Source organism: Entelurus aequoreus, linkage group LG03 (assembly GCF_033978785.1).
Source record: "Entelurus aequoreus isolate RoL-2023_Sb linkage group LG03, RoL_Eaeq_v1.1, whole genome shotgun sequence".
NCBI classification, from domain to species: domain Eukaryota; kingdom Metazoa; phylum Chordata; class Actinopteri; order Syngnathiformes; family Syngnathidae; genus Entelurus; species Entelurus aequoreus.
This window is the reverse complement of record NC_084733.1, coordinates 86,618,370-86,632,828: the sequence shown is the minus strand read 5'-3', so window position 1 is coordinate 86,632,828 and position 14,459 is coordinate 86,618,370. Positions and strand designations below refer to the sequence as shown.

Below are 14,459 nucleotides of genomic sequence, written 5' to 3'. Positions count from 1 at the left end.
TGCGCTTTGAAACGTCTTTGATCACACAAACAAATATTGGTTCACTGTCAGAAGTAGGAGTTGAGTCCAAGTCCCTTTTCTGGTCTTTATGCCAAATCCAGTACTTTTATAGGCACCGGACAAATTCTGACTGTATCACAAAACCCAAAACCAGTGAAGTCGGCACGTTGCGTAAATGGTAAATAAAAACAGAATACCAAATCCTTTTCAACTTATATTCAATTGAATAGACCGCAAAGACAAGATATTTAACGTTCACACTGGAAAAGAAATATTAGCTCATTTGGAGTGTTTCAAAAAAGCTGGCACAAGTGGCAAAAAAGACTGAGAAAGTTGAGGAGTGCTCGTCACTGGAACATCCCACAGGTGAACGGGCTAATTGGGAACAGGTGGGCGCCGTGATTGGGTGTAAAAGCAGCTCCCGTGAAATTCACAAACAAGGACGGGGCGAGGGTCACCGCTTTGTCAACGAATGCGCGAGCAAATTGTTTAAGAACAACATTTCTCAACCAGCTATTGCAAGGAATTTCGGGATTTCACCATCTACGCTCCGTAATATCATCAAAAGGTTCAGAGGGTCTGGAGAAATCACTGCACGTAAGCGACGATATTACGGACCGTCGATCCCTCCGGCGGTACTGCATCAAAAAGCGACATCGGTGTGTAAAGGATATCACCACGTGGGCTCAGGAACACTTCAGAAAACCACTGTCAGTAACCACAGTTGGTCGCTACGTCTGTAAGTGCAAGTTAAAGCTCTACTATGCAAAGCCGAAGCCGTTTATCAACAACACCCAGAAACTGGGCCCGAGCTCATCTAAGATGGACTGATGCAAAGTGGGGAAGTGTTCCGTGGTCTGACGAGTCCATATTTCAAATAGTTTTTGGAAACTGTGGATGTTTTGTCCTCCGGAACAAAGAGGAAAAGAACAATCCGGATTGTTCTAGGCGCAAAGTGAAAAAGCCAGCATGTGTGATGGTATGGGGGTGTATTAGTGCCCAAGGCATGGGTAACTTACACATCTGTGAAGGCACCGTTAATGCTGAAAGGTACATACAGGTTTTGGAGCAACATATGTTGCCATCCAAGCAACGTTATCATGGACGCCCCTGCTTATTTCAGCAAGACAATGCCAAGCCACGTGTTACAACAGCGTGGCTTCATAGTAAAAGAGTGCGGGTACTAGACTGGCCTGCCTGTAGTCCAGACCTGTCTCCCATTGAAAATGTGTGGCGCATTATGAAGCCTAAAATAGCACAACGGAAACCCCCGGACTGTTGAACAACTTAAGCTGTACATCAAGCAAGAATGGGAAAGAATTCCACCTGAAAAGCTTCAAAAATGCAAAAAAAAAATTAAGTTCCTCAGTTTGAACGTTAAATATCTTGTCTTTGCAGTCTATTCAAATGAATATAAGTTGAAAAGGATTTGCAAATCATTGTATTCTGTTTTTATTTACCATTTACACAACATGACAACTTCACTGGTTAATAACATAATAGCATGCATGTATATATTACATGTTACTACATTACATATATACTTACATCATGTATATATTACATGTTACTATAAATGTTACTACATTAGATATACTTACATCATGTACTGTATATATTACATCTTATTATGAATGTTACTAGATTACATAAATACTTACATCATGTATGTATTAAATGTTTATTAAGAGCTACCGTAGGCTCCGTTGTGAGTTGACTTTTGATCGCATTTATTTACTCGTTAGAATGCATTAAAAAAAAACAACATCCATCAAAATTCCCCTCCCAAAAAAGTGCAGTTCTGCTTTAACACAGCAACAACAAGAGTAACAGCACTTCCTCATTATGCACCAATGACGGTTAAGACAAGCAAGGTTGCATTCAGCAACACCCGGAATTTTGAGCGTCAATATTACAACTCAAGTTAGTCGTTTTTTTCCCCCTTCTCGATGTTCTATGTTGCTGCAATACATAGGATAATTGGTTGTTAATCTTAATTTCACATTTATATTTATATACTTTAAATAACTGGTCTGTTCAACTTGAATGTCATGAAATTCCATAAAAAGCATAATTTTTAAAAATTATTTATTTATTTTTTTACAAAAATGCGAATATTTTGAGCACCTTTAAAGGGGAACTGCACTTTTTGGGGAATTTTGCCTATCGTTTACAATCAATATGAAACCCATGACGACGGTTGGATTTTAATTTTAATTTTATTTATTTATTTATTTTTTTAAAGAATTTATTAATCAATACAACAATACACAACAATACCATAATAATGCAATCCAACAAAACAATACACAACAATACCATGATAATGCAATCCCAGCAACATTCAGAATAGCAATAAACAGAGCAATTGAGAGGATGGATTTTTATAAAAATGCATTTTAACTCGTAAATAAACGTAAATAAAATCTGCTTACTGGGAGGCCCACTATTCCACCCGTAAAATGACCATTCATAAACCGCCAACAATACTCCATTTACATTTGGCGACTTGAATATTAACAAGCGTTAGTGACATTGTTATTATAAGTGCTAACGCAGACGGACTATTTATGTGCCTATGTTTACATCATCAGCTAGTGAGATCCTTCCTCGCCTCGGAGCTCATGGAAGTTTATGCCAGATTATAAATAATGCCTCTCACCTGGATAGTAGAAGGATGAGGACGTAATCCGACAAGTTGGTACACTTTGACAGCCATTTTAGACCCGGTAATGGCAAAAAAAGACACGAAAAGATGCTTAGTTCCACCCCCCCTCTTTTCATATGCACATCCTAGCAGTCGGCAACCCTAACCCTAACCCTAACCCTAACTTTAACCCTAACCCTTTAACACTACCCCCCTAACCCTACCCCCATAATGTATATAAAACCTTAATGGAGGTGTTTGGATGTTTTTTTAAGCACTTTATAAGCAGAATAGAGCGGCTCTTACAGGCTACATTGTATGCAGACTTTTAATCGCATTTATTTAATGTTTATAATGCATAAAAAAAGAAAAACGTGTCCTTGTCTTACATAAGGATTGTGAATGATGGGCAAAATTCCAAAAAAAAGTGCAGTTCCCTCTTAAAGTACCGTTTCGGGACTAGTATATGTTAAAATGTCAACAACACCCATCGCTAATCATGAGCTTTATCCACCGCAGATGTTGGTCCCATACTTGTTACTTGTTCACAGTCAACTCATTAATAGTATTAATGCTGGCTCCTTACCGCCATTACAACATTGGTTGTGTTGCTGCTGTGTCGTGCTATATTATTATTAAATGACCGGGTGGTCAAAGAGAGCTGCATATCTTTTCCACTTCGTCTCATGCTCTCCAATCTCCCTAATTATCGCCTGCTGCCAATTAACACGTTCTTTTTGCGTCTATGTTTAGAGCATTTACAGCTAGCTTCCAGCACTAAGGCACGGAAATAGCCTAAGCTTACGTTAGCAGTTCATTGTCATGCCAACGATCTGCCCGACCAATGAGCAACCAGCTGTAGATTTGGTATGAGCTGCCGTTGGATAAATGTTTGAGGTGAAGAAAAAAGATTACCGTGGTCTTCTCCAGGCAGTGCAGTAGATGATGATGCTGGCTCTCAAACGGAGGGCTGGAGGTCTTCCCCACCAGGGCTTGTCCTGCCACCTTGGAGGCCTTGGAACACACAAAGTGGGGGGAGGGGGGGAAAGTGCCGATAAGCAGGTTGGGACTGTGCACACCTCAGATCTGATGCAATGACTGTCAGGCAGAGATGTAGTGGAGAGTACACAAAGCGTAGAGGCTTGAAAATGCTGCAGCCAATCTACTGCAACCCGGTGAGGATGAGGATGGTCTAGAGATGCATGAGGAACAGTTTTTGGTGGCCATTCGGAATTTTGACGAGAAAGGACCGCGGCAAAGTCCAATGGCGAAACAGCGGAGGCGCACCTTAGACACAGATCGAACACACTGCACCAAACACAGCACAGAACCGCAATCACAACAACACCACACACACTTTTGGATGAAGCTCTGCACAGCCCTGGGATGGAAGGTGTTAGTCTGCACTACAGCCCGGGGATGTTCTAGAAAGAACACGCAGCAGATCAGAAACAGAGTTTAGAGGAGATGCAGGCCGAGCAGACGGCCTCCGGAGGCACACCTACTGTCCGGGAAGCCTTTCATTCCCTCCTTCCCCTCCAAACCCTGTTGGATAGACATGCAGAGCTGGGTCATGAGTCAGTGTGACTGGAATGTTCCCCCGCCAGAAGGCCAGTGTGCCTGCCTGGCCCCACCGCCTGCTGCATGGACAGAGAGAGAGACTGAAAGCGTGTCAATGCTGAGAGAAGGTGGGATGCAAGAGGAGAGAGGACGATCACAAAGGAAGCGCTGAAGATGAGTGTGGCGGCATGGCCCAAACCAACCCCTGTCCCGCCCCACGTCCCGCCCACTGCCCCACCCCGCCCCGGACGAGCCGAGCGGCATGCAAGCGTCAGCGAGGCCCCCGAGCCGCCGCTTGACCCCCCCTCATTACCTCCTTCAGCGAGTCGATCAGGAGCCCATTTTGTTTGTAGCGCATATAGGAACTAGTGCCCCGAATCTTCGTTGCACGGATTCTAGCGAGCCGAGATTTCTGTTTGAACAAACAGACCTCGGTTTTAGCCCTTTTGATGCCTGGCTAATTGGCTGCATCTCCCCGTGGCAGCCCCCCCCCCCCCCCCCCCGCCAACCACCCCAGTATCTAGCGAGGAGGAACCAATGCTTGAGGAAAGGGGGTCTTAGCAAACACCTTCAGCAGGGGAAAACACACACTGACATTATTGCTCTTAATAAGATCAATATTCCTGGAAGATAGGGTTTGTTCTGCCACTGCCACAGCAACAGAAGAGGAGGGGGGGAGCAGATAAAAGCCAAATAAAAAGAAGGCGATATAAGACAGCAGAAGGGGGTTTAGTACCCTCTGGGCTCGTCGCTTCTCCGCCCTCTGGCTTTGGTGGTAAATGCGGCTGAAGTTTGACACGATGACGGGAACCGGCAAGGCGATGACCAGTACCCCGCTCAGGGAACATATGGAGCCGAACACTTTCCCCACGATGGTCTTTGGCACCATGTCGCCGTACCTGAAAGGCAGGGAAAAACGGATGTTGGTTCATTGTGGTTCGAACATCAGACATCTGGGTTTGTAGGATTACTTCGGACACTTCGACTTCCCTCTGCAGACCCAAAATGTTAAAAAACCCTGGTCCCAGAATGCCGAGCCCTGTTCCCTTCTTGTTAGTGACTGCAGCTGGAAAAACGGACGTTGGTTCATTGTGGTTCGAACATCAGACATCTGGGTTTGTAGGATTACTTCGGACACTTCGACTTTCCCCTGCAGACCCAAACATTTTAAAAACCCTGGTCCCAGAATGCCGAGCCCTGTTCCCTTCTTGTTAGTGACTGCAGCTGGAAAAACGGACGTTGGTTCATTGTGGTTCGAACATCAGACATCTGGGTTTGTAGGATTACTTCGGACACTTCGACTTCCCCCTGCAGACCCAAAATGTTAAAAACCCTGGTCCCAGAATGTCGAGCCCTGTTCCCTTCTTGTTAGTGACTGCAGCTGGTAGTTTCTCTTCGGGTAGTCTAGCTTCCTACCACATCCACCAAATCTTAACATTTTTAAATAAGTAATGCGAAGGTTCTTTGATATCTGTTAACTTGACAAGGCCAAGTTGTACAAATTTATTGTTCATGATTGACCACACCCCCAAACAAAGCCATACGTACGTTCAACTAAATACTTCAATAAGATTCCATCCATCCATTTGCTACCGTTCGTCCCTATTGGGGTCGCGGTAACCTATCTTAGCTGCATTCGGGCGGAAGGCTGGGTACACCCTGGACAAGTCGCCACCTCATCGCAGAGCCAAAACAGATAGACAACATTCACACACTATGGTCAATTTAGTGTTGCCAATCAACCTATCCCCAGGTGCATGTCTTTGGAAGTGGGAGGGAGCCGGAGTACCCGGAGGGAACCCACGCAGTCAGGGGGAGAACATGCAAACTACACACAGAAAGACCCCGAACCCGTGGATCGAACCCAGGACCTTGGTATTGTGAGGCACATGTACTAACCCCTGTGCCATCGTACTGCCCCCTTCAATAAGATTCCAGAATGGATTTTAACTTGACAAGGCCAACACATAGTAACTTCATGTACAGTAGTCCGGTTTCCTCACACATTTTGTTGTTTTTTAAAATCTGATTAGGCAAAGCTCTTTGAAAATAGACTTTAGTGATTATGATTGACTGCAGCTGGTAGTTTCTCTTCAGATACATTACTGGCTTCCTCCCACGTCCCCCAAAAAACTAATCTACACATGAAGAGTTCAGGCGCAAAAAAACGATTAACACCATTCTGCCTATTTTGAGTTGTACACCATTCTCTACCAGGAGATGAAATTAGATTTTCCGCAAAAGAGACCTGTCTTTCGCATTTCACTGTTAAATATTTAGTTTCACTTTGCAGTGATCACTTTGTTAAAGGTTTGTTTGATATACTTTTAAAATGTACTATTTCCCACTAAGCATTATCTTGATATTATTTGTATTTTATCTTGTTTCGGAGTTCAAAACGAGTGTTTCGTAAAGCACTAACTTGGCGAGTCTAAACGGAAGAAAGCAAATGTGAGCTAAACCTAAAAGAGTTAGATTTTTACCAAAGACAACAATCATAAATGAATCTTTCAGCACATACACAATGTCGACATCTATAGTTATATTCTGATAAACAAGACAACAATCATAAATTAATCTTTCAGCACATACACAATGTTGACATCTATAGTTATATTTTGATAAACAATCATAAATGAATCTTTCAGCATGTACACAATGTTGACATCTATAGTTATATTTAGATAAAGAATCATAAATGAATCTTTCAGCGCATACAAAATGTTGACATTTATAGTTATATTTAGATAAAGAATCATAAATGAATCTTTCAGCGCATACAAAATGTTGACATCTATAGTTATATTTTGATAAACAATCATAAATGAATCTTTCAGCGCGTACACAATGTTGACATCTATAATTATATTTTGATAAACAATCATAAATGAATCTCTCAGCACATACACAATGTTGACATTTATAGTTATATTTAGATAAAGAATCATAAATGAATCTTTCAGCACATACACAATGTTGACATCTATAGCTATATTTTGATAAACAATCATAAATGAATCTCTCAGCACATACACAATGTTGACATCTATAATTATATTTTGATAAACAATCATAAATGAATCTTTCAGCGCATACACAATGTTAACATCTATAGTTATATTTTGATTAACAATCATAAATGAATCTTTCAGCACGTACACAATGTTGACATCTATAGTTACATTTTGATAAACAATCATAAATTAATCTTTCAGCACATACACAATGTCGACATCTATAGTTATATTTTGATAAACAATCATAAATGAATCTTTCAGCACGTACACAATGTTGACATCTATAGTTATATTTTGATAAACAATCATAAATGAATCTTTCAGCGCATACAAAATGTTGACATCTATAGTTATATTCTGATAAACAATCATAAATGAATCTTTCAGCACGTACACAATGTTGAAATTTATAGTTATATTTAGATAAAGAATCATAAATGAATCTTTCAGCACATACACAATGTTGACATCTATAGTTATATTTTGATAAACAATCATAAATTAATCTTTCAGCACATACAAAATGTTGACATCTATAGTTATATTTTGATAAACAATCATAAATTAATCTTTCAGCACATACAAAATGTTGACATCTATAGTTATATTCTGATAAACAATCATAAATGAATCTTTCAGCACGTACACAATGTTGACATTTATAGTTATATTTAGATAAAGAATCATAAATGAATCTTTCAGCACTTACACAATGTTGACATCTATAGTTATATTTTGATAAACAATCATAAATTAATCTTTCAGCACATACACAATGTTGACATCTATAGTTATATTTTGATAAACAATCATGAATTAATCTTTCAGCAAATACACAATGTTGACATCTATAATTATATTTTGATAAACAATCATAAATAAATCTTTCTGCGCATACACAATGTTAACATCTATAGTTATATTTTGATTAACAATCATAAATGAATCTTTCAGCACGTACACAATGTTGACATCTATAGTTATATTTAGATAAACAATCATAAATGAATCTTTCAGCGCATACACAATGTTGACACCTATAGTTATATTTTGATAAACAATCATAAATTAATCTTTCAGCACATACACAATGTCAACATCTATAGTTATATTTTGATAAACAATCATAAATGAATCTTTCAGCACATACACAATGTTGACATCTATAGTTATATTTTGATAAACAATCATAAATGAATCTTTCAGCGCATACACAATGTTAACATCTACAGTTATATTTTGACAAACAATCATAAATGAATCATTCAGCACGTACACAATGTTGACATCTATAGTTATATTTTGATAAACAATCATAAATGAATCTTTCAGCACATACACAATGTTGACATCTATAGTTATATTTTGACAAACAATCATAAATGAATCTTTCAGCGCATACACAATGTTGACATCTATAGTTATATTTTGATAAACAATCATAAATGAATCTTTCAGCGCATACACAATGTTGCCATCTATAGTATATACATATATATATATATATATATATATATATATATATATATATATATATATATATATATATATATATATATATATCCCCCACCTCTGCTGTGTGCAAAGAAGATTAACCAACAAGGTGAAGTGGATTTAATTATTTTCTTCCTAATGATTGCAGCAACCTAGCTGTTAAAGTTAAGTGATTTCAAACTGTGAGTGCACCACAGGGCTAGTGACAAGTGTGTGGGTGTGTGTCAGCAGGGCACGGGTTGTGTTGCCCTTTTTTATGAAATAGACGATTGATCCATCACCCCCTTGTTATGTTATGTTAGTTACACGGTACTGTATATTTTGTCAGGGCTGGAACCAACACTCATGTTTACATTGTTTACAATGGAGACATTTTATTTAATATACAAACTTTGGAAGAAGCACTTGCTGGAAGTTGGTAAGTCCAGCTTCCACTGTATACATACATACGTTCACTTAAGTATTTTAAGTGGCGATGAAGGTTTTTTCTTTAAAGTGACGAGGCCAAGCCTAAATAACTTTTCATTCGTGATCGTGAACAATATAATAGTTTCTCTTCAGGCTTGCTCTTAAAGGAAGAGAAAAAGCAAGGCCAGCAACACCCGTGTCTTTCTAATAATGTGTTATATAAACTGCACAGGCGCTACCAAACACAGACAGTTTTCGACGAGGTCTTCGTCAGGGTGCAATTTTCAACCCGGAAGTGATGCACTTAAATAGTCACACCTGTGGTCGGTCAATCGACATAATAAATTAAGAACAAATTTAAAAAATGAAAGTGCACAAATAATAGACGAAATGGAAAATTGTACAAAATAAATCAAAGACTCAGTACAGTATCATAGGAAATGTAATAAAGCAATAAAAAGATAAATAAAGTAATAAAAAATAAAACAAAAACAAATAAAGCAATACAAAAATAAATAAAGCAATAAAAAAAAAAGATAAAATAAAAAACAAATAAAGCAATAAATAAATAAAATAAAAAAACAATTCCATGACTGCAGCCTCTATATATCATAGGTGTGAAGGGTTTTGTATCTAGCCGTTCCTCCTGGATTTTACTGGCTTTTTTGTGATTGTCGCGGCCTAAAATGCCTGATTTTACACTAAGACTTAGACAAACTTGATTGATCCACAAGGGAAATTGCTCCACACAGAGGCTCAGTTACAAAGGATGGAAAGGGTACGGCTGGGAAGGATAATGCAGGTATAAAGTAGACAAAAAATGTACCGTAATAGCAATATAAAATATAACATATATGTAATATTTACATATTATATATATATAGCAAATACCAGTTACCATGTACAATATTACAGTATAGAATATTGTGGAGGGGGGCGTGGCCTGCGGGCCTGCCCCGGAACGGGGTGTGCAAGGACCGGCCTCGAAGACAGCGGCGGGTGAGTAGATGGCCCAGGTTGGCCATTGTTATCTAATCGCCTGTCGCCTTTATTAGCAGCAGCCGGCACGAGACACGGAGTTGGAGTTGGGCGCTGGAGAGAGAGCGAGAGACACACGCCTAAAACAGACTGCTGTATTCAAGCTGTCTACCGGGCTCACGGAAGATCTTTCGGACTCACGGCAAAGAGACGTTTACAGATATATATACAGATTTTCCGGCAGCTGTTTCGTAAAGTTGCTGCCGAAGTTGCGATGTTTTGAGGCTTATTTTTTCTCCAATAAGGTTGAATCAACTTGTAATTTAATACATTCGATAGCAATGTTTCAAGTGTTGCAACTAAGTTTAACCTACAAATCACCGGATTTTGTTGAGTACTGTATTGATGTTTTACTCATTTTATACCACACAGACTTAAAGTTAAAGGGGAACTACACTTTTTTGTGTCGTTCTCGCTATTTGCGGGTCCTACATGGCTGTCAAAGTGTACCAACTTGTCGGACTACGTCCTCGAGACGTCTTCTGTCCGGGTGAGACGCATGGTTTATGATCTAGGAACCAGTTCCAGGGCGCAAGGAAGCGAGGAAACACCTCGCCGGTCGATCGTGTCGAAATTGAATAAATAGTTCGTCTGCGTCAGCACTTATAATAACATTATCACTAATACTTGTTATTATTCAGAGAATGGATGGGTGGATGGATGGATTCAAGTCACGGAATGTAAATGGAGTATTTTCAGCGGTTTTTGAATGGTTATTTACTGGGTTTATTGGCAAATGAAGGACCTCCCATTGTAAGCGGACTTTTATTTACGTTTATTTAATGTTTAGAACGCATTAAAAAGAAAAAAATACCTCCGTCGCCATGTCTTTTATCATTGTGAGTAGGCAACGTTCCGAAAAAAAAGTGCAGTTCCCCTTTAAATTTAGACACTAGGTGGCAGTAAAAGCACATACTCGTAGCTCATTGGCAAATTGCTGTACTGTTTCAATTCATTATAACTAATAGTCGTAATGAGTGATAAGTGAAAGAAACGCCCAAAAGACTTCCTTATTGAAAAGTATTTGTCCATTTTAAACGTTCATTTATTTATTTGCAATATGTAACGCAAATATGTGTCGATGAATGAGAGACTATCGCCACACAACATCTCAAATGAGAAAATTGTCGAACAGTTTAAGAACAACATTTCTCAACCAGCTATTGCAAGGAATTTAGGGATTGTAATATCATCAAAAGGTTCAGAGAATCTGGAGAAATCACCGCACGTAACATTGAATGCCCGTGACCTTCGATCCCTCAGGCGGTACTGCATCAAAAAGCGACATCAGTGTGTAAAGGATATCACCGCATGGGCTCAGGAACACTTCAGAAACCCACTGTCAGTCACTACAGTTTGTCGCTGCACATGTAAAGTGCAAGTTAAAACTCTACTATGCAAAACCAAAGCCATTTATCAACAACACCCAGAAATGCCGCCGGCTTCGCTGGGCCCGAGCTCATCTAAGATGGACTGAAAAGTGTTCCGTGGTCTGACGAGTCCACATTTCAAATTGTTTTTGGAAACTGTGGACGTCGTGTCCTCTGGAACAAAGAGGAAAAGAACCATCCGGATTGTTCTAGGCGCAAAGTGGAAAAGCCAGCATCTGTGATGGTATGGGGGTGTATTAGTGCCCAAGGCATGGGTAACTTACACATCTGTGAAGGCACCATTAATGCTGAAAGGTACATACATCTTTTGGAGCAACATATGTTGCTATCCAAGCAATGTTATTGGACGCCCCTGCTTATTTCAGCAAGACAATGCCAAGCCACGTGTTACAACAGCGTGGCTTCGTAGTAAAAGAGTGCGGGTACTGTTGAACAACTTAAGATGTACATCAAGCAAGAATGGGAAAGAATTCCACCTGAAAAGCTTCAAAAATGTGTCTCCTCAGTTCCCAAACCTTTACTGGGTGTTGTTAAAAGGAAAGGCCATGTAACACAGTTGTAAAAATGCCCCTGTGTTGCAAAAGTTTCTCAGTGTGAACATGAAATATCTTGTCTTTGCAGTCAATTGAATATAAGTTGAAAAGGATTTGCAAATCCTCGTATTCTGTTTTTATTTACCATTTACACAACGTGCCAACTTCACTGCTTTTGGGGTTTGTACATTACCCAGAGGGCTTAGCGCCATAGACAGGACGATTTGACGAAAATGACGCTTATCGGTCAAAATGTGCAACAAAGTTGCGAGGCCGCAGATAATTGATTGGTTAAGTTTGTGGGAATTGGCTGGAAATGGTGGAGGACTGATGTGTATGTGCACTGTGGTAAAGAATCAGCTGGGATAGGCTCCAGCTTGCCGCGGCCCTAATGAGGACATAGCAGAAAATAGAAGGGCGGATGTCAAACCTTCTTAAACATTCCCCAAAAACTGGTTTCTTGATCGGGTTTTTCAAGTTATTTTTTGACAGTCTTGAAATAGTTGCGGTGACCTCGGATTTCTTCAAAAAAAAGTTTGAAGCGGCGAGAGGAATAAATAAGACTTTTTTCCGAAGCGCTCTCCCCGCTGGCCTACTTTCCACATGCCATTGTGATGTTCCACTTAAATCTCCTTTCATATATAATTACGCACCTGCTGGCTGGGGCTAATTCGTTCGTGTCGTGACCAAACGTGCCAAGCGTCCCCCCCCTCGGTGACCTCCGTGAGCCAAAAAGCTTGCAAAAGGATACAGGAAGTCAGGGAGGTAAAAGGAATGGGAGCAGCGGGCACGATGAACCCTGGAGATATCTTTGTAGGCTCTTTTTGTCCCCGGATTTTCTTGTTCGCCCTCGCACTTTCAAGCAGATCTTGCATATTGAATTGGAACCAAAGTGAAAAAATATTCCTTCTTCTCGCAATCGCCAGTCAGAATAGGGCAGGGATGTTCGACTACAAAACCAACACCAATGAAGGCGGCACCTTGTGTAAATGGGGAATAAAAACCGAATACAATGATTTGGAAATCCTTTTCAACTTATATTCAATTGAATGGACTGCAAAGACAAGATACTTAACGTTCGAACTGGTAAACTGTGTTATTTTTTTGCAAATATTAGCTCATTTGGAATTTGGTGCCTGCAACATGTTTCAAAAAACCTGGCATAAGTGGCAAAAAAGACATCCCACAGGTGAACAGGCTAATTCAATCAATCAATCAATCAATGTTTATTTATATAGCCCTAAATCACGAGTGTCTCAAAGGGCTGCACAAGCCACAACGACATCCTCGGCTCAGATCCCACGTAAGGGCAAGGAAAAACTCACAACCCAGTGGGACGTCGATGTGAATGACTGTGAGAAACCTTGGAGAGGACCGCAGATGTGGGTAAGCATAAAAATGGCCAAATAATCTAAAAATATCAACACTCCAGTAGTTTCAGCCACAAGAGGAGACCAAAGCCAATCAGTGTGCTGTTCAGTATCGTGGCCACTGATTGGCTCAACTACCATACTGGATGGAAATAGTGTAAAAGTGACTAAAAGGCATACTTGCCAACCCTCCCGTTTTTAGCGGGAGAATCCCGGTATTCAGCGCCTCTCCCGACAACCTCCCGGCAGAGATTTTCTCCCGACAAACTCCCGGTATTCAGCCGGAGCTGGAGGCCACGCCCCCTCCAGCTCAATGCGGACCTGAGACTGAGTGGGAACAGCCTGTTCTCACGTCCGCTTTCCTACAATATAAACAGCTTGCCTGCCCAAGGAACGGAGAAGTTAAACAGGACAATACTGCCATCTAATGGATAGCCAACGGAACACTGAAATTAAAGTATTTTTTTTCTTCTTTTTCTATGTAAATAAAATAAAATAAATAAATATATATATATATATATATATATATATATATATATATATATATATATATATATATATATATATATATATATATATATATATATATATATATATATATATATATATATATATATGCTAGAATTCACTGAAAGTCAAGTATTTCATACATATATATATATATATATATATATATATATATATATATATATATATATATATATATATATATATATATATATATATATATATATATATATATATATATATATATGAAATACTCGAGTTGGTGAATTCTAGCTGTAAATAACCACGCCCCCGACCACCCCCCCCCCCCACCCCCGACCCCCCACCCCCCGATATTGGAGGTCTCAAGGTTGGCAAGCATGCTAAAAGGTGTTCATAATGTTGAAAAACGTAATTTAATGCTCTTGCTAGGAACATTTTGGGTTTATTCATTCATGATTACTCACTTGCGGGAATTCATTTATCGCGGTAAAGTCCCGAACCGATAAACATCG

General features: G+C 39.6%; 1 protein-coding gene across 1 annotated transcript in view; it reads right to left on the bottom strand.

Moving 5' to 3' along the window:
* Nucleotides 1-14,459, bottom strand: part of LOC133645976 (potassium voltage-gated channel subfamily D member 2-like) — a 34,305-nt gene that overhangs the window by 12,522 nt on the left and 7,324 nt on the right. The window contains exons 3-5 of the mRNA XM_062040900.1: nucleotides 4,944-5,106; nucleotides 4,521-4,619; nucleotides 3,563-3,661 (exon numbers count right to left, since the gene is read on the bottom strand). Coding sequence (XP_061896884.1) covers nucleotides 3,563-3,661; nucleotides 4,521-4,619; nucleotides 4,944-5,106 — 361 coding nt within the window. The remainder of the gene's footprint in view (nucleotides 1-3,562; nucleotides 3,662-4,520; nucleotides 4,620-4,943; nucleotides 5,107-14,459) is intronic.